The 25,239-nt window shown below is 39.6% G+C and overlaps 1 protein-coding gene across 3 annotated transcripts in view; it reads right to left on the reverse strand.

Moving 5' to 3' along the window:
• Window positions 1-25,239, reverse strand: part of BMP2K (BMP2 inducible kinase) — a 244,914-nt gene that overhangs the window by 12,627 nt on the left and 207,048 nt on the right. For 2 of the 3 annotated variants that reach the window (XM_077476180.1, XM_077476182.1), the window contains exon 15: window positions 5,658-5,759. The exons of the other annotated variant lie outside the window; for it this stretch is intronic. In XM_077476180.1, the coding sequence (XP_077332306.1) occupies window positions 5,658-5,759 (102 nt within the window). The remainder of the gene's footprint in view (window positions 1-5,657; window positions 5,760-25,239) is intronic. 3 annotated transcript variants of the gene reach the window in all.

Genomic DNA, 25,239 nt, shown 5'->3' on the forward strand with positions numbered 1-25,239 from the left:
GGTTGGTAAACAGACTGCCTACTATTTTCAAAGACCCCTGGTCTTCCTTATTTTTCAGAAAAATGAAAAATGTATCCATACACTTTGTGTTGCCATGCATAGCATTGAAAATCTACTGAAGTTACTTTTTCACAAGTAATTTCCGGAATGGATGCAATTTTGTTAATGAAAAAATATTCCACGCTATTCACAACTCAAAATCTCTTTTTGACAATAAATAGGACCTTCCTCTATTGTGTTTCTGATCCAAATTAATCACCTTGCTAGATTCCTGTATTCTTTTTTGAATCCAGTCAAGTATCCATTTAACAGATTCAGCCCTTTTTGTCTGTAGGTGATTTTGAATATGATTTACTTGTACTACTTGTATACCAAAATAGTGTCTGTTGAGTTGTTCTTTATTTTTAGTTTGTATGTTTTTTGTCTTTTCATACAGCTGATATATGTGCACTCCTAGCAGCTTTTGACATTTTATCACTTTATTTCCACATTTTGTCATGTTACAACCAAAAATGTAAATGTATTTTATTGAGATTATATGTGATAGACCAACACAAAGTAACACATAATTGTGAAGTGGAAAGAAAATGGTAAATGGCTTTTTAATTTTTTTTATAAATAAATATCTGAAAAGTGTTGCATGCATTTTTATTCAGGACCCTTTACTATGATACTTCACTATGATGTTCTGTGAAGCCCTCAGAGGTTTGTTAGAGAACCTTCGTGAACAAACAGTACCATGAAGGTCAACGAACACACCAGACAGGTCAGGGATAAAGTTGTGGAGAAGTTTGAAGCAGGGTTAGGTTATAAAAAAATATCACAAGCTTTAAACATCTTATCCATCATCTGAAAATGGAAAGAGTGTGGCAGAACTACAAACTTACCAAGACATGGCGGTCCACCTAAACTGACAGGCCAGGCAAGGAAAGCATTAATCAGAGAAGCAGCAAAGCGGCCCATGGTAACTTTGGAGGAGTTGCAGAGATCCACAGCTCTTGTGGGAGAATCTGTCCACAGTACAACTATTAGTCGCGCAATCTACAAATCTGGTCATTATGGAAGAGTGGCAAGAAGAAAGCCATTGTTGGAAGAAAGCCATAAGAAGTCCAGTTTGCGGTTTGCAAGAAGCTTTGTGGGGCACACAGCAAACATGTGGAAGTAGGTGCTCTGGTCAGATGAGACCAAAATTGAACTTTTTGGCCTAAAAGCAAAATGCTATGTGTGGCAGAAATCTAACTGCACATCACACTGAACACACCATTTCTTCAGCAGGAATAGGGAAGCTGGTCAGAGTTGATGGGAAGATGGATGGAGCCAAATACAGGGAAATCTTAGAAGAAAACCTGTTAGAGTCTGCAAAAGACTTGAGGCTGGGGCAGAGGTTCACCTTCCAGCAGGACAACAACCCTACACATAACAGCCAGAGCTACAATGGAATGGTTTATATCAAAGCATATTCATGTGTTAGAATGGCCCAAAGTCCAGACCTAAATCCAATTGAGAATCTGTGGCAAGACTATTTTGCAAAGAAGAATGGGCAAAAAATTCACTCTCTAGATGTGTAAAGCTGTTAGCAACATACCCAAAAAGACAGCGAAAGGTGGTTCTACAAAGTATTGACTCAGGGGGCTGAATACGAATACACGCCACACTTTTCAGATATTTGTGAAATTATTTTTTAAATCATTTTTATCATTTATCATAACATATATCATTTTTAAAACCAAATATCATGCCACTTTATGTTGGTCTATCACATAAAATCCCAATAAAATACATTTACATTTTTGGTTGTAACATGACAAAACTTGGGAATTTCAAGGGCTATGAATACTTTTTCAAGGCACCGTACATCGAAGCAGTGAAGGGAAATTACCTTTTGATGTACTTAAGACAGGCAAAGAAATAGAAGAACAATGTCCTATTTGAGGGTAAAGCCCGAAAGGAAGGAAGGGAGGGAGGGGGCTCTAGGCCTGAAAACGACCTTATACTTGCGCAAGATTAAAAAAGGTTATTTACAGGATACAATCGCGAGCTCAGACACATTTTGGGGAAGTGATGGCGACAAGGAGGGCAACCTTGTGAGTAAGAATAGGAAGGAAAATATCCTTAATAGGTTCAAGAGGTAGCCGCAAAAAAAGTGACTGAACTAAATTGAGATCTCACAGGGTAACAGGATTGTGCAGGAGGAGAGATGCTCTGTACAAATGGGTCTTGGCCAGGGAAATAGAGGCCTAGCTGTCTTTGCAATAAGATCACAAGAGCTGATATTTGTCCATTTATGGTACTAAGGGCCAAATGTTGATCCAGGCTTGCTTACAAGTAGGCCAATATTCCTTGTGTAAACTTTCGTTGTTTTCACCAAGGAAAGTAAGCCTTCAACGATGGGTGGTAGATTTCCTAGCTTTTAAAAGTATGGAAATTACTGACACAAACCCCTGTCTCTTAAGACCTAGGAAATTGGGTAAATCTGGAACAGCCCGCGGGCTGTCTGCCAGCAGTTCAATTAGGTTGGAGTACCACTTGCACCTGGGACAATTTGGAGCTGAGGATTACTGGACTTCCTTCCAACACAATTCTGTGGAACAGACATGGCAGGAGCTTCAGAGGAAGGAAAGGAGTCGTTCATTTGGTACTGATCCCACAGAGTCACCATAGCATGTACTGCTTTCGCCAACAGTTCTCATCTGGACACAAACCTTCACAGGTTAATGTTGAACCTGGTGGCCAGGAGGTCCACATGCAGCACACCCCACATGTGACACAGGTCCTGAAACATTTCAGGATTTAGGGGCCATTCTAACAGGTCCAGGCATTGCCTGCTGAAGTAGTATGCCTGCCAATTTTCCTCCATAGGAACGTGAACAGCAGACAAGGCTGGAACGAAGAGTTCAACCCAGGTTAAAATACTTTCTACTAAGCCGTGCAAGACGTCTGGTTTCTCCCAGCTGACTGGCATACGCTGCCGTGTCCAGAATTGCAAGGCCAGACAAATCAATTATAACTCCAGAATGTTGATCGGGAGGACAAGATTGCTCTGACAGTGAAATACTCTGCACCAGTTAGGTGTCTAGGATTCCTTGAGGCTGGCATTCATTGTGATGATCTTCCAAGATGTTGGGAGGTATGATTCTCCCAAATCCAGGACAGTATTTTTGAGTTACAAGGCCAAAGATAACCTGGTCTTTGGTGTCAGTTAAGTCAGCTTGTCTAGAAATGTAACCAATTTGTCCCATGTCTACAGAATGTTGTGTCGTAGGACTCTGCAGTAGAACTGAGAAAATAAAGCTAGCTTTATGGGGGCTCCCATGCAAAACCATGAGTCCAAGGCCCAAGGTGACATTGGTTGTCACTTTCCAATTGATGCAAAAGCGGGAAGAAGCTACCTGACACTGAAGGGAATACAGGTAATAATAGAGTGAAGTGTGCATTTGCGCAACACTCAAACTAATGGTGCAGCATATAAATGTTCATCATGTTTACCCTTTCCATGGAAACATTGGACTTAAATGTGACGATCAGAGAATTGGTCACACCAGAGGCTGTGGTATGATTCTCGACCCTGAAAGTGCTCTGCAACTAACGCATTACCCAATGGTTGGGATAAGAAAAAATAAAGTTTAGGAAAAAAAAATACCTATGGCTAACAGCAGACTACTTACCCTCTCCTTAAGTAATCTTATTGTATTTGTGGATGGAACTGCAATCAGTGAAATCAGAACATCTGATGTGCATACTTGTTTTTAGCCAATAAGTCAGAAAATACAGCAGCCAGCATTTTCAGAAAGCCAGATCAGTAATAGCAGCGTGCATATTTCTCAAAGCACAGGTTTCTTTTAAAGTAGTCCCTTTAGATTTGCCCCAGTAAGGGGGATCCCAAAATTGCAAATACTGACTGGTTTGGTGTGGCTACATAGGTTACTGCACATGCACATTGTATGATTACAATTTTGTAAGCCTTACTTATGTAAATTCAGATAGAGTATTGATTAATATGATATTACTGTTGAATATATGTAAGGTCTGCAAAATGCATATCAGTTAGCCACCATCTCAGAATCAAAAACATGGATACTTTCTGCATGATAAGATTCTGTTCCACTTGCATTTTATAATGTTGATATGAAATTGTAAATGGTAATTATATGGGAATATCATGTTACTGTTCTGCTTCACCCTCTTTTCAATGCACGTGTAACATGATGGGTACCCACATGGTTGTAATACTACTGGCGATACCAATACCCTACCCTTTTATGAAGTTTTAATAACATTTATGTAATTTTATGGAACTATAAATAAAATTTGTTGGAATTATTGTTTAGGTAAACACTTTCTTTGGTGAATGGTGTGAGACCTTAAAAAATCCCTACTTGACATAGATGCTGTAGTATTCTCCGTTACTGAGATGTGGTGTCAAAATGAATAGTAGATAAAGGGACCCATTCCATTAAACATATACTGAATACATTAACAAAACTGTGTGCTTGGCCTTGCCCCCACCCACACAATGAATGGTCATTGAGATTGTCCATCATATTGATGAGCCACTCATGAAACACAGGCACTTGGAGAGGGTCAGATCAAACGCTCGCTTTCTCAGTAGGATGTTGGTATCTGCATATAAGAGCTCCTGGAACACTTTAGAAACTATGACTACTGGTACTCTGGACACCTGCACTTATATGCTGGTGCTATTTTGAACACCAGTAGATCAATAAAAATTCACTTCAAGGTCAATGCGCCACTAGAAAGAGAATAACTAGCTTACTCAACACCTCATATTGTATAGTTCCCCCACTAGCCAAGTGATTAAGATACTGCTGTACTAGAAATCAAAATTTTGCCAGGACTTTCCATTGGGCAGTTGCACCATGGTAATTCTACTGTTGTTGAGTAGTTGCCAGCAGAGGAGGCACCAGTGCAATATAGGCCTAAATTTGAATAACAGATATTAACAGTTTACTTAAAGTGTTACTAAACCCAGGACCCTGCATTCACTATATCTGGTCTCCCACAGTAGACAAAACATGGAATTGCAATTATTTTCATAAATATAAACTGCTAAATACCTTTTCTCAGCAGTAAATAGCAGTCTTGTGACTTCTGTGTCTGGTTAAAGCTTGTAGGAGGAGACTCTATTCTCCTCTGACTGTCCTATGAGGCAGCATGACCCCTGGTGCTCTGTCTGGACAGTGCTGATTGGCCCTGTGCCGATCACATGCACACCAAACTGAACATGTGCAGAGTGCTTCGTAGGGCTCTGTGCTATCAGCAGATGGATTGGGTACAGTAAAAGAAGGGGAGGAACAGAGAAGACAGGATGAAACGGTCTTTTACACACTGCAGAGGAATAACCCCTTAGGTTCTACAGTGAGTATAACCAGCATGTTTTACTGCATATACAGACTGATTTTACTGCTGTGAGTTTAGTAACACTTTAAACACTTACAACTGGCTGCGTAGCAAACCAATAGATAGCCAGTGCTGGATTTTACAGTGGCTTTTTAGCATCCTAATATCAGATCATAATGTAAAAAGCTTTTGAGTATGAAGATGAATATTAACATAACAGGAATGTCAGTGCATTAGACTTGTTTTAGTGCAAACTTCATTTCATGCATTTGCCCATTGTAATAAACAAATGAACTTGCCTGAAGCAGAAATAAACGGAACAGAACCAAATGCATCTTCAGAATGTTTATTTTGTAAGGCAGGGATGGCAGTGGTGGATGCTCTGCCGTCCTTAATTGTATCTGCAAAAAAAATATCAAACAACAAAAAATAAAATAAAAATGGAGGCATGCGGAAAAATATGTTTAAACAAAAAAAAAATGATACATGGAAAGGAAACGTAGCTAAAAAAAATAACAAATAAGAGTAATTGAAATGAATCTTTACAGATTCTGATCTGCTAAGCAGCATACTTGTCAAAAAAGATAGTAAACAGAAATGAAAATGATATTTTAATGAAAGATTATAAAACATTGCAAATGAAAAAAAATCTGAAAACGAATCAATTTCTCACAGAGTTCTAGTGTGTCTTTAGAATGCTTTGCTGCACTTGTGTATGCTTTGTTCTGCCGTTTTAAAGCATTAGCAAACAAACGTGTGATTTTGTCCAGCAGTAACCTTGCATTTAAAAAGAAAAAGCATGCTCTCTCAATGTGCTGGCAATAAAGTAACAAGCGTTTAAAGTGTATGCGTAGCCACAGTTTTTTTTAGGTTCGGATCGAGTAGAGAAGGGTTAAATCTCCTGCCAGGTTACTTATTTATTTTGCTATCTGTGTCCTGCCTTGAACATGGGAGTGGCAGCATCATGTTGTGGGGATGCTTTTTTTTCAGCAGGGACAGGGAAGCTGGTCAGCGTTGATAGGAGGATGGATGGAGCCAAATACAGAAAACCTCACTTGAAAATGGCTGTTCACAGACGCTCTCCATCCAATCTGACAGAACTTGAGCTATTTTGCAAAGAAAAATGAGCAAAAATTCCACTTTCTAGATCTGCAAAGCTGATAAAGACATACCCAAAAAGACTTGCAGCTGTAATTTCAGCCAAAGGTGATTCTACAAAGTATTGACTCAGGGGGCTGAATACAAATGCACGCCACATTTTTCACATATTTGTAAAAAAAAATTGAAAACCATTTATAATTTTCCTTCCACTCCACAATTATGTGCCACTTTGTGCTGGTCTATCCCAATAAAATACATTTACGTTTTGCTTGTAACATGACAAAATGTGGACAATTTCAAAGGGGTGTGAATACTTTTTCAAGACACTGTATATTATATATTTGCATAGTTCGTCGGATTGAAAAGACGACACAAGTCCATCAAGTTCAACCAAAAAAAATTAACATAAAAAATACAATCCTATATACACAAACCTACACCCACAGTTGATCCAGAAGAAGGCAAAAAAAACAGCAAAGCATGCTCCAATTAGCTAACAATTATCATTGTTAGATTAGCAGGTCATAGTTACAATCATCCATCCATTTGAGTTCACAACTTGGTATGCAAAAGAAACTCCAATTGGATGCTTGGAAGTGTCTTGTTTCTGTTCTAAATTGTAGATGGTAATCACCAATTTATAATCCATTCTAAAACTATTACTTAGAGGAGCACAGCCCAGCACATTCCCAAATTAGTGATCTCCCTGGCCTTACCTACTTATGGGATCTTGTGAGATGCCGCTAACCAGAATTGCACTATGGTCACAACATTCTGATATCTAGTAATATGACAGGTCTGTTTTAAAGTTTAATCTTGTCCATTTTCTTTTATTGCACCATATCATACTTTGACATACTATCTTTATTTAAATATATTTTGTTTTGAATATGTGAAAAAAAAAAAGATATAGAACAATGCAACGCACACAGTGTAGTTTCACACTTTGGGGTTGACTGATATCAATTTAACATATAATGTACCAGTCATGAATCTGAATGACCTGTAAAAACGGCTATTTAATTGATCTATATTATGATCAATTCTCTGACAGATGCTGAAATAATTATTTGACTGATAAAAAGTGATCAACAAAATTCCATCACTGGGGCTTACTAAATCAAGTGCATAGAGCAGGGGGAGTCAACCTCGGTCCTCCAGCTGTGGTGAAACTACAAGTCCTCTGAGATATTGCAAAACCCTGATAATCACAGGAATGTCTCCTAGAGGCATAGGCATGATGGGATTTGTAGTTACACCACAGCTGGAGTGCCGAGGTTGCCTACCCCTGGCATAGAGGATCTTTGGTTTGTAATTTTTATTCAATCAGTTTAATTGCACTAAATAGTCAATCAATGATCATTAATCTAATCTAATCTATTAGATTCATCTCCATTAATCGAATTTCAGTAGTAATGGTCTTTTAAAATGGGTTCTCTTCTTGGGTTTGTGAACATTTTTTAACTTCGCTTTCAATTCTTTACTCCCTTGTAAGTTGTGCTGAATCTGATGCAGGAATACTTGTTTTTTTATTTTTAAGTAAATGTACAATGATTTAGGTCAAGTGTATTGTAATGTTATAAAATTTACACATTTATAAATCTATATTTTATATTTTTTTAAAGCAAATTTAGAAGAAAAAATATTAATACTTGGTGCATCGATGACATCTAATAAGAAAGGCTGTGAATGATACTGTTTGGTTGGAGCTTACCATCTGCTGGATGTGAGTGGTAAACAATAAATATTCAAATGTAATATTTCATATATAATTCATTTGAAAAAATATTTTATTGCTGAAAATAAAGGATAAAAAAAACGATATCAATTATTAGTGTGCTAATATCAATACTCAATTAAATACTTGTGCCATAAAAATCAATAATTGTGTGAATAAATTAATAAAAAGTAACCGTATATGTGAATAAATTAATTAAATATAAATGTGAATTATAAATAAATTAATTCTCCATAAATAAATACACCTTGTACATAAATAAGAAATAAATATAAATTGATATTTCTTAATGCCTTCCATGCGTATAAAAAAACGACTCCTGATGGGATAAATGGATCCAGAGTCTGATCACATACAGCTCCTGTATCTACACTTTAATCAGAACACTCCCATGCGGTGATATCCACAAGACTTAAGATATAGTCCTCAAAATGACTTATCAACCTCAGTCCTTTATGTTGTGTCCACAAACACCGTAAAAAAACAACTTACACTGCTATCCCACTGTGGCACATATATCGCTCATCTCTTTGCTCCTTGATTTTTAACTTTCATTTGCCATAGAAGAGAAAAGAAAAGAGACAAGGGGTAGTGTATTACTGTGATATTAGATAAACTTTATGTGTACACGTCGATTCACTCACAAAACCTTTCCTTATCCCATCAGGAGGAGTTTTTATACGCACGGAAGGCATTAAGAAATATCAATTTATATTTATTTCTTATGTACAAAGTGTATTTATTTATAATTCACATTTATATTTAATTCATTTATTCACATATACGGTTACTTTTTATTAATTTATTCACACAATTATTGATTTTTAGGGCACAAGTATTTAATTGAGTATTGATATTAGCGCACTAATAAATCATATCTTTTTTTACATTTGTACGAGTGAGGGGTCACTGACATTTGGTGCAGCTTTTATTATTATTATTATTATTATTATTCATTTTTTAAGTTTTTTTTTACCACACCAGCGCTTGAGTACTTTGCACTTTAGTATCTTGAAAATAAAGGATATATTAAAAAATTCATCATCCGACAAGAAAAAAGCAGAGCGACACACAAACTATCAGCCATGTAAAATGCGTATATGGAAAATAACTTCATCTAGTCTCCTCCCAGGCCATGCCCCTCTAACGTGGTTTTCCTTCCAATGGGTTTAATCATAGAGATTAAGCCTGTTGGAGGGTAAAAGGCATTAGAAGGGTGTGGCTTGGGAGGAGACTAGTTGAGGCTAATTTCCACATACACATTTTACACAGCTGTTTGTGCGTGACTCTGCTTTTTCTTCTTGGATGTCATCACTGAGCCGGACGAGCTCAGTTGGAGCACTAGCCCCTTGTTTACATTTTTGGGGGTCGTCGGGTGATGTGTGAACAGTGGCTCGGAGCAATGTCTTAGTTATAGGATTGCTATAAATTCGCCCTTTTAAAACTGATACTTTAGCAATGAGACTTAGCAGTTCAGATAATGCTTTAAATTTTTAGGCATATCACCTTACTTTTATATATAAAGTAAAACATGGAACAGCAACCAAATTGTCATTTACCGCACTATTTAATTCACAGAAAAATGTTACAGAAAATATCTTTGTACATTTTTACATGATGACATTGCAGCCTGAAAATAAATATAATAACTATTCATAAAAAGGATTTGAAATTACATATGACGCAACAGTGAGCTCAGGATGATTTTATTTAACCTAAAATAGGTAAATCAATAGTATGAGAATTCTCGTAAGGTCCAGCATGTTTATCCACAACTACTTTGCCTGCAAGTGCATCTTCATATTTATCCACAGTGACTATTTAGGGAATATTTATTTTTACTATATTTTATCTCCCCTTGCACCCAAATGCAATTTGTGGCTAATCTAGTGGACTTTAAGTTCAGCAGTTGATCAAGCCACATCATGGCACAGATCAAGGCCAACTGAGCCAAATGAGACTAGAGCGATGGAGAGAAAATTGCTGTTAAGACAACATGCAATAACAATGGATTACAAAACAGGGCTGGATAATGTACAGGTGTAAAGTAGCCTATGAAGTTATCATTAGTACTTAACTTTCTCCCAGTTTTCCTCTGACTATCAATTCAGAATGCAAATCCTCAAATTGAATTTTAACTTGAATTTTAATGAAAAAAAAGTCCCACGTAGAGTAAGTGTAGACAGCTAAAGAAATGCAGAAACACTCCGTGTTTTCTTTCTTGAATCAACAGGTGCCCCTATTTTAGAGCAATTGGAATGAATGCTTTGCAGAACTTCTGATACTTCTGGAGTTTTTGGAGGCTCCTCCTGCCCACAGCTACAGTGCCTTGCAAAAGTATTCACCCCTCCCTTGGCATTTTTCGTGTTTTGTTGCCGCACAACCTGGAATTAACATGGATTGTTTGAGGATTTGCATCATTTAATTTACAGAACATGCCCACAATTTTGAAGATTTTTTTTTATTGTGAAGCAAGCAAATATTACAAAATAACAGAAAAAGCCAATGTGCACAACTATTTACCCCTCTAAAGTCAATACTTTGTCCACCTTTTGCAGCAATCACAACTCCAAGTCACTTTGCATAAGTCTCTATGATCTTGCCACATCTTACCAGTGGGATTTTTGCCCATTTCTCCTTGCAAAACTGCTCCAGCTCCTTCAAATTGGATGGTTTGTGCTTGTGAACAGCAATTTTGTCAAGTCTGACCACAGATTTTCTATTGGATTGAGGTCTGGGCTTTGACTAGGCCATTTCCAACACATTTACATGTTTCCCCTTAAACCACTCAAGAGTTGCTTTAGCAGTGTGTTTGGAGTCATTGTCCTGCTCAAAGGTGAATCTCTGTCCTAGTCTCAAATCACACACAGAGTGGTACAGGTTTTTGCTCAAGAATATCCCTGTATTTAGCAAAATCCATCTTTCCCTCAACTCTGACCAGTTTCCCAGTCCTGACTGCTGAAAACACCCCTACAGCATGATGCTACCACCACCATGTTTCACTGGGGATGGTGTTCTTTGGGTGATGCAATGTGTTGGGTCTGCGCCAGACATTGCGTTTTCTTTGATGGCCAAAAAGTTAACTTTTAATCTCATCAGACCAGAGCTCCTTCCTCCATACATTTTGGGAGTCTCCCACATGCCTTTTCGCAAACTCAAAACTTGCCATTTTGTTTTTTGCTGAAAGTAATGGCTTTCTTCTGGCCACTCTGCCATAAAGCCCAACTCTATGGAGCGTACAGCTTATTGTCGTCCTATGTACAGAACTCCAGTCTCTGTAGTGGAACTCTGCAGCTCCTCCAGGTTTACCTTAGGTCTCTGTGCTGCCTCTCTGATTAATGCTATCCTTGCCCGGTCTGTGAGTTTTGGTGTGCGGCTGTCTCTTAGCAGGTTTGCTGTTGTGCCATGTTCTTTCCGTTTGGTTATGATAGATTTGATGTTGCTCCTAGTGATCAAAGATTTTGATATTTTTTATAACCTAATCCTGACTTGCACTTCTCAACAACATTGCCCCTTACTTGTTTGGAGAGTTCCTTGGTCATGATGGCAGTGTTTGGTTAGTGGTGTCTCTTGCTGAGGTGTTGAAGCCTCTGGGGCATTTCAAAAAGGTGTGTATATGTATTGACAGATCATGTGACACATAGATTGCACACAGGTGGACATCATTTCACTAATTATGTGACTTCTGAAGGTAGCTGGTTGCACCAGAGCTTTTCATGGGCTTCATAACAAAGAGGGTGAATACATACGCACATGCCAATAATCAGTTTTTTATTTCTGAAAAATAGTTTTATGTCTATATTTTTCTAATTTTACTTCACAAACTTAGACTATTGTGTTCTGATCCATCATATATAATTCAGATTAACAAAAAAATTTAACTAAAGGCTGTAATGTAACAAAATAGGTAAAAAGCCAAGGGGGTGAATACTTTGCAAGGCACTGTACTTCCACCCTCCTTATGCACCACAGTTTACCAATGCTGTAGAAGAGAGCACTGCACAATCTCAAATGAGAGTGGGAACCTAGGAAGCAAAAGAAAACCTGGTAGAGCCTTTAAACCTTCTTTATGCAATACAAATCAAAGGCACTTTAACCTGAATTGTCTCTCAGCATCATCATGTCCAATGCAGTGCTGAACCCTGCATTGGTCTTGATGCCATCAGGGCTTTCGAACGCTTGAGTGTAGGGGAGAAAACACTGCAGGGACTAGTTTAGCAGTGCAAGGGTGTGGTTAAAGGGCCATACACATGGGCCAAATATCGGGCGGCATTGGCTGGTTCAACAGAAAGTAGCCAACAGCAGCTATTCGGCAGCTTCTTTTAAAAGGGCATGACCGAAAAAGGTCTGCAGATCGGCATCCAATCAGTGCTCTCAGCCAATGACCAATGTGTTCTGGCGGGGGGGGGGGGGGGGGGCGCTGTCAGAACACAAGCTCAGCGGGGGAGATTTATATACTATTAGATAGTCTGTACAGCAGCTCCTCCCTTTTTTTTCGTTCGGCCCGCTGGGTTGAAAAAAAGAAAAACAATAGTGTGTACTAGGCTTAAGTAAACAGGCTTTAAAGTGGTTGTAAACCCTTACAGACCACTTTGACCTACAAGAAATATCTCCTAAACCTACATGGTAGACAGCGGCGTGCTGGCGCACTGAGCATGCCACTACTAACGGCTATATGCCATTGGAGGGGGCTCACGTGTACATGTGCGGGAGTGACGTCATCACGGCTTCAGCCAATCACAGCCACGATACCTGAAAATAAGATGGACGCTCCATGGAAGAGAAAACAGCAGTGACATCGCTGGCGACTGTGTCAGGGAAATGACACATAATGGGCTACTATGATAGTAGCCCATTATGCCCCATCTTTGCAGGGAAACAAAGAGGAAGTAAACCCATCAGGGTTTACTTCCTCTTTAACACATCCCCTAGACCTAAACAAGCAATTAATCCCTGCAGAGCAGACCACACTGCAAGAGATCATTTTATTTAATTTTGGGTTGGGCTTTAGGCAAAATCTTTTGTAAGAAAACGATTTTTCATCAATAATTGTAACTTAAATACTGGGTTCTATAATTTTGTGAGCTGTTTGTCATTCATTTGCACCCTTGCTATTTTAAGGGTTACAGCCCACAAAAGATCACTATCTGCGATTCTTAATAATCTGCATAGGGAAAAATTGAAATACTACTAAAGGACTAACTACTAGTAACTTTCCTTGAAAAATCATGTCTTTTGCTGCCATCATGTGGGCATAAAGTGAAAGAGCAGAGTTTGTTTCTACACGTTCCTAGTTATTCAATGACATTTTGCAATTCTTCAGTGCAATTTTTGATTTATTTTTTTCCCACAGGTATAACTGAATATGCAAAAAAAAATACTCTATGCTGGTATTCAGAAAATGGAGCAAATGTATTCAAAAGCAAAACTTTATATACTAGCATTTCATAAACAATACAAAAACAGGATAGCAGTTAATGCACATTCATCTCCACGTTTACCCGGTAGCCAGGCCTCATTAATTATCTTCAGCTGTTCACAGGATTTTTTATATCTAAGGTGACTGATGGTAGGGGCCCACTTTCATTCTCTCTGCTGTGAAGAGCCTGCTCTCCTAAATTCTGACAGAACACTAAAAAGAGCAGCCAGATTGTTTTTTTTTTAACCCATTAAGGGGGGCTTGTAATCTGGAACAGACTTAAGTTGAATTAGTGGCTAAGATGAGAAGATGTTTTGTTTTATGGTATGGACTTGTTCAATGCCCCGCTGCATTGATGCTATGCTTGTTAATGCCTTGCTGAAAAAAAAAACCTGCTTGAACTGTTTCTGGGTATACCCGCCTTGTGCATGGTTTACCACTGCCAATTCAGCCTGCCTGGGTTCAGGCTGCCCTGGTTCAGCCTGCCCCCCTCACAACTTGTGGCAATGCCTTAAAGAGACAGGCGCCTATTGTTGAAAAAAATGGGGGAGCTTGTAAAACAGCTAATATTGCCAAATGCTAACTAGCAACAGACTAACCACTTAACCACAGATGCAACAGCTGAATGTAGCCTGGCAGGCCTCTTTAAAAAGAAATATAAAGAAAAAAATTGTGCATAGAAAAAATGGGTGAGCGGCCAACACTCCACTAGACACAAAGTGAAACAACAAATATAGCAATAATAGTGTAGCTCTCAAAAATTATGAAAACGTGATTTTTTTTTTAATATTTTAAATATACCATAAGACAATTTTATAAAGAAAATAACATAACATGTCAAGTCCATCTTGATTGAATATACCATGACGGTGTGAATAAACATCAACACATGTATAAAATATTATAATAAAATGAAGGATTTGCCCCGGGACTTTAAATGAAGTGGGTACCCTTTCCGTCAGTAAACAAAACAGTAGTAAATACAGTATATGGTTTAAGTAAAATTTACATGCATAGATATCACCAACAATTGCCAATTTTAAAAAAAGATACATAAACAAGGACTATTGATACATTGATGTAATAGCAGTCATAGTACATGGGTTTCATACTACCCGACACGTTTCACGAGATCCAGCTCGCTCTTCAGGGGTGGATGTGTGTAACAATGTGCCTAGGATGAAAAAGTATATATTTAGCAATATGGCACTTTTTCATCCTAGGCACATTGTTACACACATCCACCCCTGAAGAGTGAGCTGGATCACGCGAAACACGTCGGGTAGTATGATGCCCGTGTACTATGACTGTTATTACATCAATGTATCAATATTCTTTGTTTATGTATCTTTTTTAAATTGGCAATTGTTGGTGATATCTATGCATGTAAACAATTTTACTTGAATAAACCATATACTGTATTCACTACTTTTTGTTTACTGATGGAAACGGTACCCACTTCATTTAAAGTCCCCGGCCGACGACTACACATAAATGAATATTACACCCCTATTTGACTTGATAAAGTCCAAATCCCAGACATGGTCCAGGCTGCCACTAGGGGTGATGGGACGTATAAATATAAATGGTTTTGTTACCCAAAATACTATATCCCTTTAAAAAGTCTTTAAACAAATGGAAGCCATTCTAAACTCATTTGTATGGGGCAATGGCAGACATAAACTGGCCTGGCATGTTCTAAAGAACCCTACGGATATGGGAGGAGTGTCCCTTCCTGATCTACAAGATTATTACTTGGCAGCTGAACTCTCCCACATATACTACTTTACCAAAGTGGAAATGCAACGCTATAGATCCTTAGAATGTAATAAACCGGGTCACCCAGCATTTACCCCGCTCCAAGCTATCCTCAGAGGAAAACAATTGACTAAAAACCCCCCAAGGTATAATATGGGAATGATACTCCATCATCAAAGAATATGGGAAATCACATTGAAAAAGCAAAACACTGGAAAAATTCACACCCACACCCCACTATGGTTCAACAAACCCCTACCTGAGTTTGAATCTTTCTCAGACTCGACAGTATGGGCTAAACACGGCATAATATACCTCCATCAGGTGTTATCTAACTCCAAACTCAAGCAGTTTCAAGTACTTAAGGAAGAATATACACTCCCTAACCAGATGGATTTTAAGTGTCTACAACTCCGTCATGCATTAAAAACACAATTGCCAAATATGAAGGTAGTGTCAGATTCTCCCCCAGTTCTGGATATAATAATGGGAGAGGAACCCTTTAAACTCATATCGACCCTGTATCTAAAGATCAGAAACCATAGGTCAAATGCCATTGCACAAAATGCAAAAATGGAATGGGAAAAAGACATAGGCCCCATAGAGGAGGAAGACTGGGATGAAATAATGGAAGGGTCCAGACTGACGTCCCCCAAGTTATCTGACAGACTGACACAGATATACATTGTACACAAAGCCTACCTGACTCCCCTTAAAAAGGCAAAATTCCTCCATACATATGACCCGACATGCCATTTGTGCTATGCAGCACCAGGTACATTCTTTCATCTCATATGGAGCTGCCCAAACATTCAGACATATTGGATGCAGATTGTTCAGTTTTTACATGACAATATGGAATCCCCAGTAGTATTACACCCCAAACTATGTCTTTTGGGACTTCTGCCAGATGTAGAAATTGACAAATACCAAGCTACATTTCTAAATGAAACGCTGTTTATGGCACGTAAGGGCATAGCCAAGGTATGGATGCAGGCTCAGCCTCCCTCCATACGCCAATGGAAGAGGGACGTTAATGATGCACTGCCACTAAAAAATGTGTCTATGCCCATAGAAAGTGCACGCATAAGAACTCAAAGGTGTGGGATAGATGGTTAGAGGATGGAGAAACATGTGCCTAAAATACTCCAAGCCCTAAAGACAGGCCTACTTAGATGAAAGTAGAAAGTGACTGTTCTATGAAGGTGTAAACCACGAAAATCTTAATCAGAACTGTATTGGTAGCAGAATGACATGAAGTCTCTTAACCACTTTCAGACCGGACCATTTTGCTGGCTAAAGACCAGACCACTTTTTGCGATTCGGCACAGCGCCGCTTTAACTGACAATTATGCGGTGCGACGTGGCTTCCAAACAAAATTGATGTCCTTTTTTCCCCACAATAGAGCTTTCTTTTGGTGGCATTTGATTACCTCTGCGGTTTTTATTTTTTGAGCTATAAACAAAAAGAGCGACAATTTAGAAAAAAACGCATTATTTTTTACTTTTTGCTATAATAAACATCCCCCAAAAATATATAAAAAAACATTTTTTTCCCTCAGTTTAGGCCGATCTTCTACATATTTTTGGTAAAAAAAAAAATCTAAAAAAAAATCGCAATGAGCGATTATTGATTGGTTTGCGCAAAATTGATAGATCTGTGTCACTTGTTGCTAGGCAGAACGGGGAGATGCTGTTTACATCGGCATCCCCCCATTCAGCCTCCCCGTGAGACGATCATGGGTATCCCCGTGGCGATCGAGTCTGCGGACTACTTTGTGAAAATGACTTTTATCCAAATAAAGTTGGCTTTTTCCAATTAAAAGAAAAAGTCCCCGGGTGAACCCTTCATTTTATTATATGTTACAGGGATGGAAGTGGGTTACTGGGGACACCAGACCTTTCCCCTTTTTCAAGTATAAAATCTTAGGTGACAAATCTTGAAGTACTTGATCATGAAGTGCAGTCAAAAGAGTAAGGCTGGCCATTCGAAAGAATTTTCTTTTGAAAATCAGAAAATTTGTGCGTTTTGTGATCCAACAGTGCCACCATTGATTTCAAAGTTCGGCCAACCAAGCCTTCAATTTCATCTCATGTTGCTACAGAGAAGAATTTTCATGGCTGGCAATCTTCTTTTCTTGCACATGTGAATTTCTTTTTCGATTACATTTCTCGTACGATTCTCCCATCATTGATTAGAAAACTTAATTAGAAATTTCTAGCATGTCCCATTACTCAAATTTGATTGCCGCATAAAAAATGGCTGTTGCTGCAGCCCACTAATGGTGCAAAATACAAAACGAAAATTCTTAGATAAGATTTTCGAAATTCGACCCATGTATGGCCTGCCTAAGGTTGGCACACTTACCAGATGAGGTGGACACATGTACCAAACAGCACATGGGTCAAACAGGCATGACAAGGACTCGACCTCAATGTAGTGATCTCTAAGTGAAGCAGTAGATGGAAAGTGGACCTCAAGGATAGATGATGGAAGAACCAACTTTAAACAAACAAACTCCAAAGCACACAGCAAGTATTAAGTCATTCCGTTGGCATTTAATTTGAAAGACAAATGTATACACATAACATAATACCGTAAGATCTTTTATATTTTTTAAAAAGAGGGGTTCACACTTAAAGAAATGTAGATAAAAACAAGCTTGTTCTTTAAAAGTGACAGATCTGGGGATGACAGATCACTACATTAAGGCTGAATCCTCATCATGCCTGTTTGACCCATGTGCTGTATGGTACATGTGTCCACCCCATCTGGCAAGTGTGCCAACCTTACTCTTTTGACTGCACTTCATGATCAAGCACTTTCTTCAAGATTTGTCACCTTAGATTTTATACTTGTGTTGATGTTTACTTACACCGTCATGGTATATTCAATCAAGATGGACTGACACATTATGTTATTTTCTTTATGCCAATTGTCTTAGTGGTGTATTTAAATTTTTTTTAATTTTTCACTCTTTCATAATTTTTGAGCGCTACACTATTATTGCTATATCTCTTTAACTACTTCCCACCCGGCCAATGTAGATATACAGCCGGATGGGAGCTCTCTCCTTCTGACTGGACGTTCCTGAACGTCCTTCAGAAGGAGGGGGCCCGCGCAGCGGCGCAATCCCGATGCGGACGGCGGATCTCGGATCAGCAGGAGTGCTCTGTGATTGGCCCTCCTGATCACATGACGGCCGTGTCCAATCACAGCCGTCATGTGATGTAAACAAACAGCAGGTTGCTAGGCAATCGGCTCTCCTCTCCTCACATGGAAGTAGTCGCTGAGGAGAGGAGAGCGGATCGCTGTAGCCGGCTGGTGATCAGTGAGTATGAGCTGTTTTTTTACAGCTTTTTACTCACTGATCACCAACCTAGTGTAAAACACAGTGTAAACACACGTCCCCACACATGTCCATAAAACACACAAGTCCCCAAAACACACGTCCACAAATAAAAACACATGTCCCCCACATATGTCCCAATGATTATCTGCACACATCTGTACATGATCATTTGCGTACATATGTCCATGATCACACAAACCAATTATTATACACTTAACGGAATTTTTTTTACCAAAAACATGTAGCAGAATACATTTTGGCTTAAAAGTATGACAAAATTGGATTTTATTGGATTTCTTTTAAAATAGAAAGAAGAAAATATTGTTTTTTTCCAAATTTCTGCAATTTTTTCGCTTATATCGCAAAAAGTAAAAAACGGAGTCGTGAATAAATACCACCAAAATAAAGCTCTATTTGTGCAAACAAAATGATAAAAATTTCATTTGGGTACAGTGTAGCATGACCATGCAATTGTCATTGAAAGTGCGAGAGCGCTGAAAGCTGAAAATTGGTCTGGGAAGGAAGGGAGCGAAAGTGCCCTGTATTGTAATGGTTAAAGAGAAAACAGTAAGTGAACCTTTTGCTTCAGAAGTTTTAAACCCTGTTAGAGAGGCAGATGGTGACACAGGAGCAATTACAAAAATTGGGGATGATACGGAAGCCTACCTTTGCATCTCTGAGCAAGTCACTGAACATGAAAACTGCTCAAAAAGCAATGTATGGATGTGCTAGCACTCCAAAAGACCTACTTTGACCAGTAACCTCAAGATACCAAGGACTATCCTAAACTCAAAGAAAAAATCCAAGCACAGCTTGGGGATACCATGGCTGTCCAAGTGTATCATGGGATTATGATCCTGAAAACAGAGAATTTAGGGGTTAGGAGTATGTAATACATACACAAAGTGCATGGGTCTGGAGTGTGTAATGTGCAGGGTTTAGTCAACTAAAGCAAAAATGTACCCGCTCCTCCCAATATAACCCCCCCCCTCCCCCAATGATAAAGAAAAGACCGAAAAAAACACATATAAAAATATTAAAATATGGTGAGTAGAGGCAGAGAATTGAGAGCTTATATTTGCAAATCCAGCAGTCAGCGGCGAGAATCTGTGGAAGTAACCTGTGTTTAGATGTCATGCATTACAGGACAGAGGAGAAAGCACAAGTCCTAGCATATACCCCAGGTTTGTAACCAATGCCCTAGGTCTATGATTTGTTTTGGCTCCTCCCCATGGCACTGACTCATATGTCCTTCATAAAACAGAGTTTGTGTCCTAACAAAAGAACTTGCTGTTCCAGGTGAGACAGGAAGCCTAATGATATCACAGGTGCTCGCCTCCGCATATGATCAACACTGAAGAAATGGCTGCACTCCAAGATCCATCAAAATTCTTATTTAATAATGAACATTCCAAGTGTTGCAGACAGTTCAAATGGTAGATGCGTTTCACACACTAGCAGGTTATTCAGTGTTGAGAGTTTGTGTCCTAGTTGCTTGCACCTTGTGCTAAGCCTAGGGTCCTATTGTTTTATATTCACTGTGAACATTTGCCCCTAACCTTTATGGATTTATGGATTTTTGAGGAATTTCATTTAACTTTGTCCCTCTTTTTGTGACGGCCCTTAATTCTTCCTCCAAGTTAGAGAATGTGAAAGTTGGTCCATCAGATGAAAAAGTCTTGCTATCTATTACTAGATTCTCCCCAGGGTGGGAATTATCCATTATCACCATCCTGGCAGGGCTCTCTTAATCCATATGCTTCATCTTTGATTTGGTTTTTATAGATCAGTTTAACAGGTCAGTGAGGGATTTCAATAGCTTTTTTGTTTTTTATTTTATGAGATCTCTGTTGGATCTCATCTGGAGGTTGCTAAATCACCTCACACATTGTGAACTTGCCAGGTATATGATTGGCTGAATGGGTATGTCTTTCTTGACTAAACAGTTTGGCTTCCTGGAGCCAAGGTACTGACCTCAAAATTACCACATCTGATGTTCCCCACCTTGAAGAGCGAAGGTTTTGCATGTGAGTGTACATTCCTTCCTTGCAAGGAAGAAAATAAGTCATGCATTTCCCTGAAGGGTCATCAGTCAGGACATTCTGTTACCCCTCTGCAGAATTCCCTTAACCATTTATGGACCAAGCCTCTTTCTGAGCTTTGGTGTTTACAAGTTAAAAACTGTTTTGTTTTTTTGCTAGAAAATTACTTAGAACCCCCAAATATTATATATATATTTTCTAACACCCTAGAGAATAAAATGGCAGTCGTTGCAATACTTTCTGTCACACCGTATTTGCGCAGCGGTCTCACAAGCGCATTTTTTTGGGAAAAAATACACTTTTTTGCATTAAAAAATAAAACATCAGTAAAGCCCAATTTATTGTTTATATTGTGAAAGATAATGTTACGCTGAGTAAACTGATACCCAACATGTCACGCTTCAAAATTACACCCGCTCGTGGAATGGTGACAAACTTTTACCCTAAAAAATCTCCATAGGCGATGTTTAAAAAATTCTACAGTTTGCATGTTTTGCGTTACAGAGGAGGTCTAGGGCTAGAATTATTGCTCTCACTCTAGCAATCGTGGTGATACCTTAGATGTGTGCTTTGAACACCATTTTCATATGCATGTAAACATCCCTCGTAATAGAAAAAAAGCATTTAAAAAGCATGCAAAAGCATCAATATGAGATCTGGGGTCCAAAAGACCTCAGATCTCATATTTACACAAAAATAAAAATAAAAATGTTGTTTGAAAAAAATAAAAATAAAATAAAAGTGTCCCTATAAGAGCCATGGGCCGAAGTGGCCTTTTTGACGTCGCTTCCACCCCGCAATGGTATGGAGATGGATGGGCACCATCTTCCCCTCACTCATCTCCATACCTAACAGGCAGAAAGATCTGATCACCTTCTGCCACTGCCGGTCCGGAAGTGGTGAATTCCCTAAAGGATAGTGCTGGAGGCCTTCGTGGGACCAGGTTATTTGAAGGTAGGTCCTCTTTCATATCTAAACTGCAGTCTTCTGAGGAAGCCTGCTTACATCACTCCCTCTTAATTTCTATTAAACTAATATCCCTAGTGTTTGTACTAGCATTTTTATGCCAAGTTCCTCTGCAAAGGAGTCTGCCTTTGCATTTATGATTCTTAGAATTATACAATGTATATATCATAACGGGTTAGGCAGGTTTACTTTGCTATCACACCCCAAAACACCTATAGGCGCGATTTGGAAGAACTCTTTCTCAACCCGATATTCTTCTATGCCAGTTGATTAATGTTATACCTATAGCTCCTGCCTATACCTTGTTATATAGATGGGGTTGTTCACCCCACCTTCTCCATTAGAGTGGTTTTAGAATTATTACCCTTCTATTTTCCCTAACTTAAGAATTAACCACTTGCCGCCCGCCCTATTACAAATTGACGGCGGCAAAGTGGTTTCATAATCCTAACCGGACGTCATATGACGTGATTAGGATTATGAGCCGCTGCGCGCCCCCGGGGGCGCGCATCGCGGCGATCGTTGTTGCGGGGTGTCAGTCTGACACCCGGCAACTACGATCTCGGTAAAGAGTCTCCGACGGAGACTCTTTACCATGTGATCAGCCGTGTCCAATCACGGCTGATCACAGTGTAAATGGGAAGAGCCGGTGATCGGCTTTCCCTCACTCGCGTCTGTCAGACGCGAGTAGAGGAGAGCCGATCGGCTGCTCCTCTGACAGGGGGGGTCTGTGCTGATTGATTATCAGCACAGCCCCCCCGAGGATGCCCACACTGGACCACCAGGGACACCACTAGACCACCAGGGAAAAGGTAATAAAAATCCATAATCCTCCCTAGACCACCAGGGTGCCAGTCAGCACAATGGGTGCCAATCAGTGCCCATAATGGATGCCAATCAGTGGCCACAATGGGCATCACTGATTGGCATGCATTATTGTTTGGCACTGATTGGCATCCATTAGTATAACACCGATGCCGCCTATGAGTGCCCACCTGTGCCGCCTATGAGTGCCCACCTGTGCCGCCTGAGTGCCCACCTGTGCCGCCTGAGTGCCCACCTATGCCGCCTGAGTGCCCACCTGTGCCGCCTATCCATGCCCACCTGTGCCGCCTATCTATGCCCACCTGTGCCGCCTATCCATGCCCACCTGTGCCGCCTATCCATGCCCACCTGTGCCGCCTATCCATGCCCATCCGCGCCGCCCATCCGTGCCGCCCATCTGTGCCAGCTATCAGTGCCAATTTGTGCCACCTATCAGTGTCCGTCCGTGTCGCCCATCCATGTCGCCCATCCGTGTCGCCCATCAGTGCCGCCTATCAGTGCCACTTCATTGGTGCCACATTGGTGCCCATCAGTGCCACCTTATCAGTGCCCATCAGTGTAGCCCCATCAGTGCCCATCAGTGAAGGAGAAAACTTACTTATTTACAAAGTTTTGAAACTGAAACAAAAAAAAACATTTATTTTTTCAAAATTTTCGGTATTTTTTTATTTGTAGCGCAAAAAATAAAAACCGTAGAGGTGATCAAATACCACCAAAAGAAAGCTCTATTTGTGGGAAAAAAATGATAAAAATTTCATTTGGGTACAGTGTAGCATGACCGCGCAATTGTCATTCAAAGTGCGACAGCGCTGAAAGCTCAAAATTGGTCTGGGCAGGAAGGTGTTTAAGTGCCCTGTATTGAAGTGGTTAATTTTCTTTTTCCTTTTGGATTAACCGCTGAGAGGGCACACACTGACATTGGGAAATATCATTGGTATCCAGCCTTTTCTATTCTTACATATAAGCAGTAATAGGGCTAGGAAGCCAGTGGGGCACTAATAAGCTCTTTCAGATAATGATCACTACAATTAGTGGAGATCACCATTACATGCCAGACAGTAATACACAAGTCAAAGCATGGAATGCAAAAACCAGCTCACTGAGATCAAGAGTAGATATGTACAATTAGCTTATAAAAAAAAAAATATATATATATATATATATATTGTTTAGGTAGTGTTTCTAGTCATGTCACCTTTAAGCTGCACATATAGCCAAAACATTTTTTTATTTCAGTTGCAGATTAGAGCAGGGGTAGGCAACCTGGGTCCCTCCAGCTGTTGCAGAGCTACAAGTCCCATTATGCCTCTGGGAGAAATTGTAACCTTCAGCCTTGAAATGCCTCATGGGAAATGTAGTTTCACAAAAGCTGGAGGGTCCCAGGTTATCTAACCCTGCATTAGAGAGACCCCCTCTTCTCTTACTGTCCTGGATACACAACAGGAAGAGAGACAAAATCTTTACAAAGTAGGCGTATTCCTCTCACACTAATCACGCCCTCCTGTCCACAGCTGCAGGAGTTTTCTGTACGTTTTGGCTAAGTCCACAGGTGATGGCTGTGAGGAAGTGTAAAGGAGGTACAAAACCATTGTTTTCTCTGTGCCCTTGCAGAGAGCTGCATTTTTCTTCTACAAAAAAAAAAAACAACACAGCTCTCCACTATAGTGAAAACAGGCCCTCACAAACAGATGTTACAGGTGTTCCCATGGAAATGTTCTCCTTGTGTGGCTTGATGCAAAGTATTCACAGGCAACAAAAAGACAGTTGCTCACTTTGAAACAATACAATTTTCAAAGCGCCATCTTACAGATGAAGCAAAACACCTAAGCTGATTATTTGTCATTGGGAAATAGCTGATTTCCAGTTTGTACAAGTACAGTACATGCAGGTGATTGAACACCGGCAAAAAGAAAGGCTGCAGGAACTTTCCTATATAACCCCTCTCATACCGAGCTAGCGTAGATTTTTTGCTAGTGTCCTTTGGTGATGGACTTTTTCCCTATACTGAGGGAAGCCTACCTTCATTAGGCGCGTCCTGTCCACCATACGTAAAAATATGTCCTGGGTGGCAAGCATTGATAATAACTTCCTGTTATCAATTTCTGTGACTTTTTAGCGTAAAAAAAAAAAAAAGTGATCTGAGTGGCTATACAGCTGTCCAAATATGTTTACAGGGTGCACCTTGCTGTGGGCAATTGGGCTGGCTTACCATAGAGAAGAAGTGGAACATCTGTTCCTTGATTATCTCTATATAGTGTATGAAACCAGAAGCGATGAGGATTTCGTCACTTTCGGTTTCAGTTTGTTTACTAGATGCCCTCCAAAGCAGCTGATCTGGTAAAAAAATCCTAGCTCTCTCCATAAAGAGTACCGGTCACACCCATGCTGTCATAAGGGATATTGTTCATCCCTTGTGATATCAATAAAGTTGATATAAAGAAAAGGAAAAAAAAAGACTATTGAAACAGTGTAAAAAAAATAAAATAAAAATTAAAGCATCCCTGTCCCAGCACGTTTACGAGCAAATGCGAACACCCACATAGGTCCCCCACGCACATGATGTATGGCTGCAAATGTCAGAGTGAGAGCAATAATTCTAGCACCAGACCTCATGTGTATCTCTAAATTGGTAACCTGTAAAGGCTTTTAAATTGTCACCTATGAATAATTTAATGTACC

This window comes from Lithobates pipiens, unplaced genomic scaffold (assembly GCF_037356315.1).
Source record: "Lithobates pipiens isolate NorthernLeopardFrog02 unplaced genomic scaffold, aLitPip1_a1.2 Scaffold_13, whole genome shotgun sequence".
Lineage (NCBI taxonomy): Eukaryota > Metazoa > Chordata > Amphibia > Anura > Ranidae > Lithobates > Lithobates pipiens.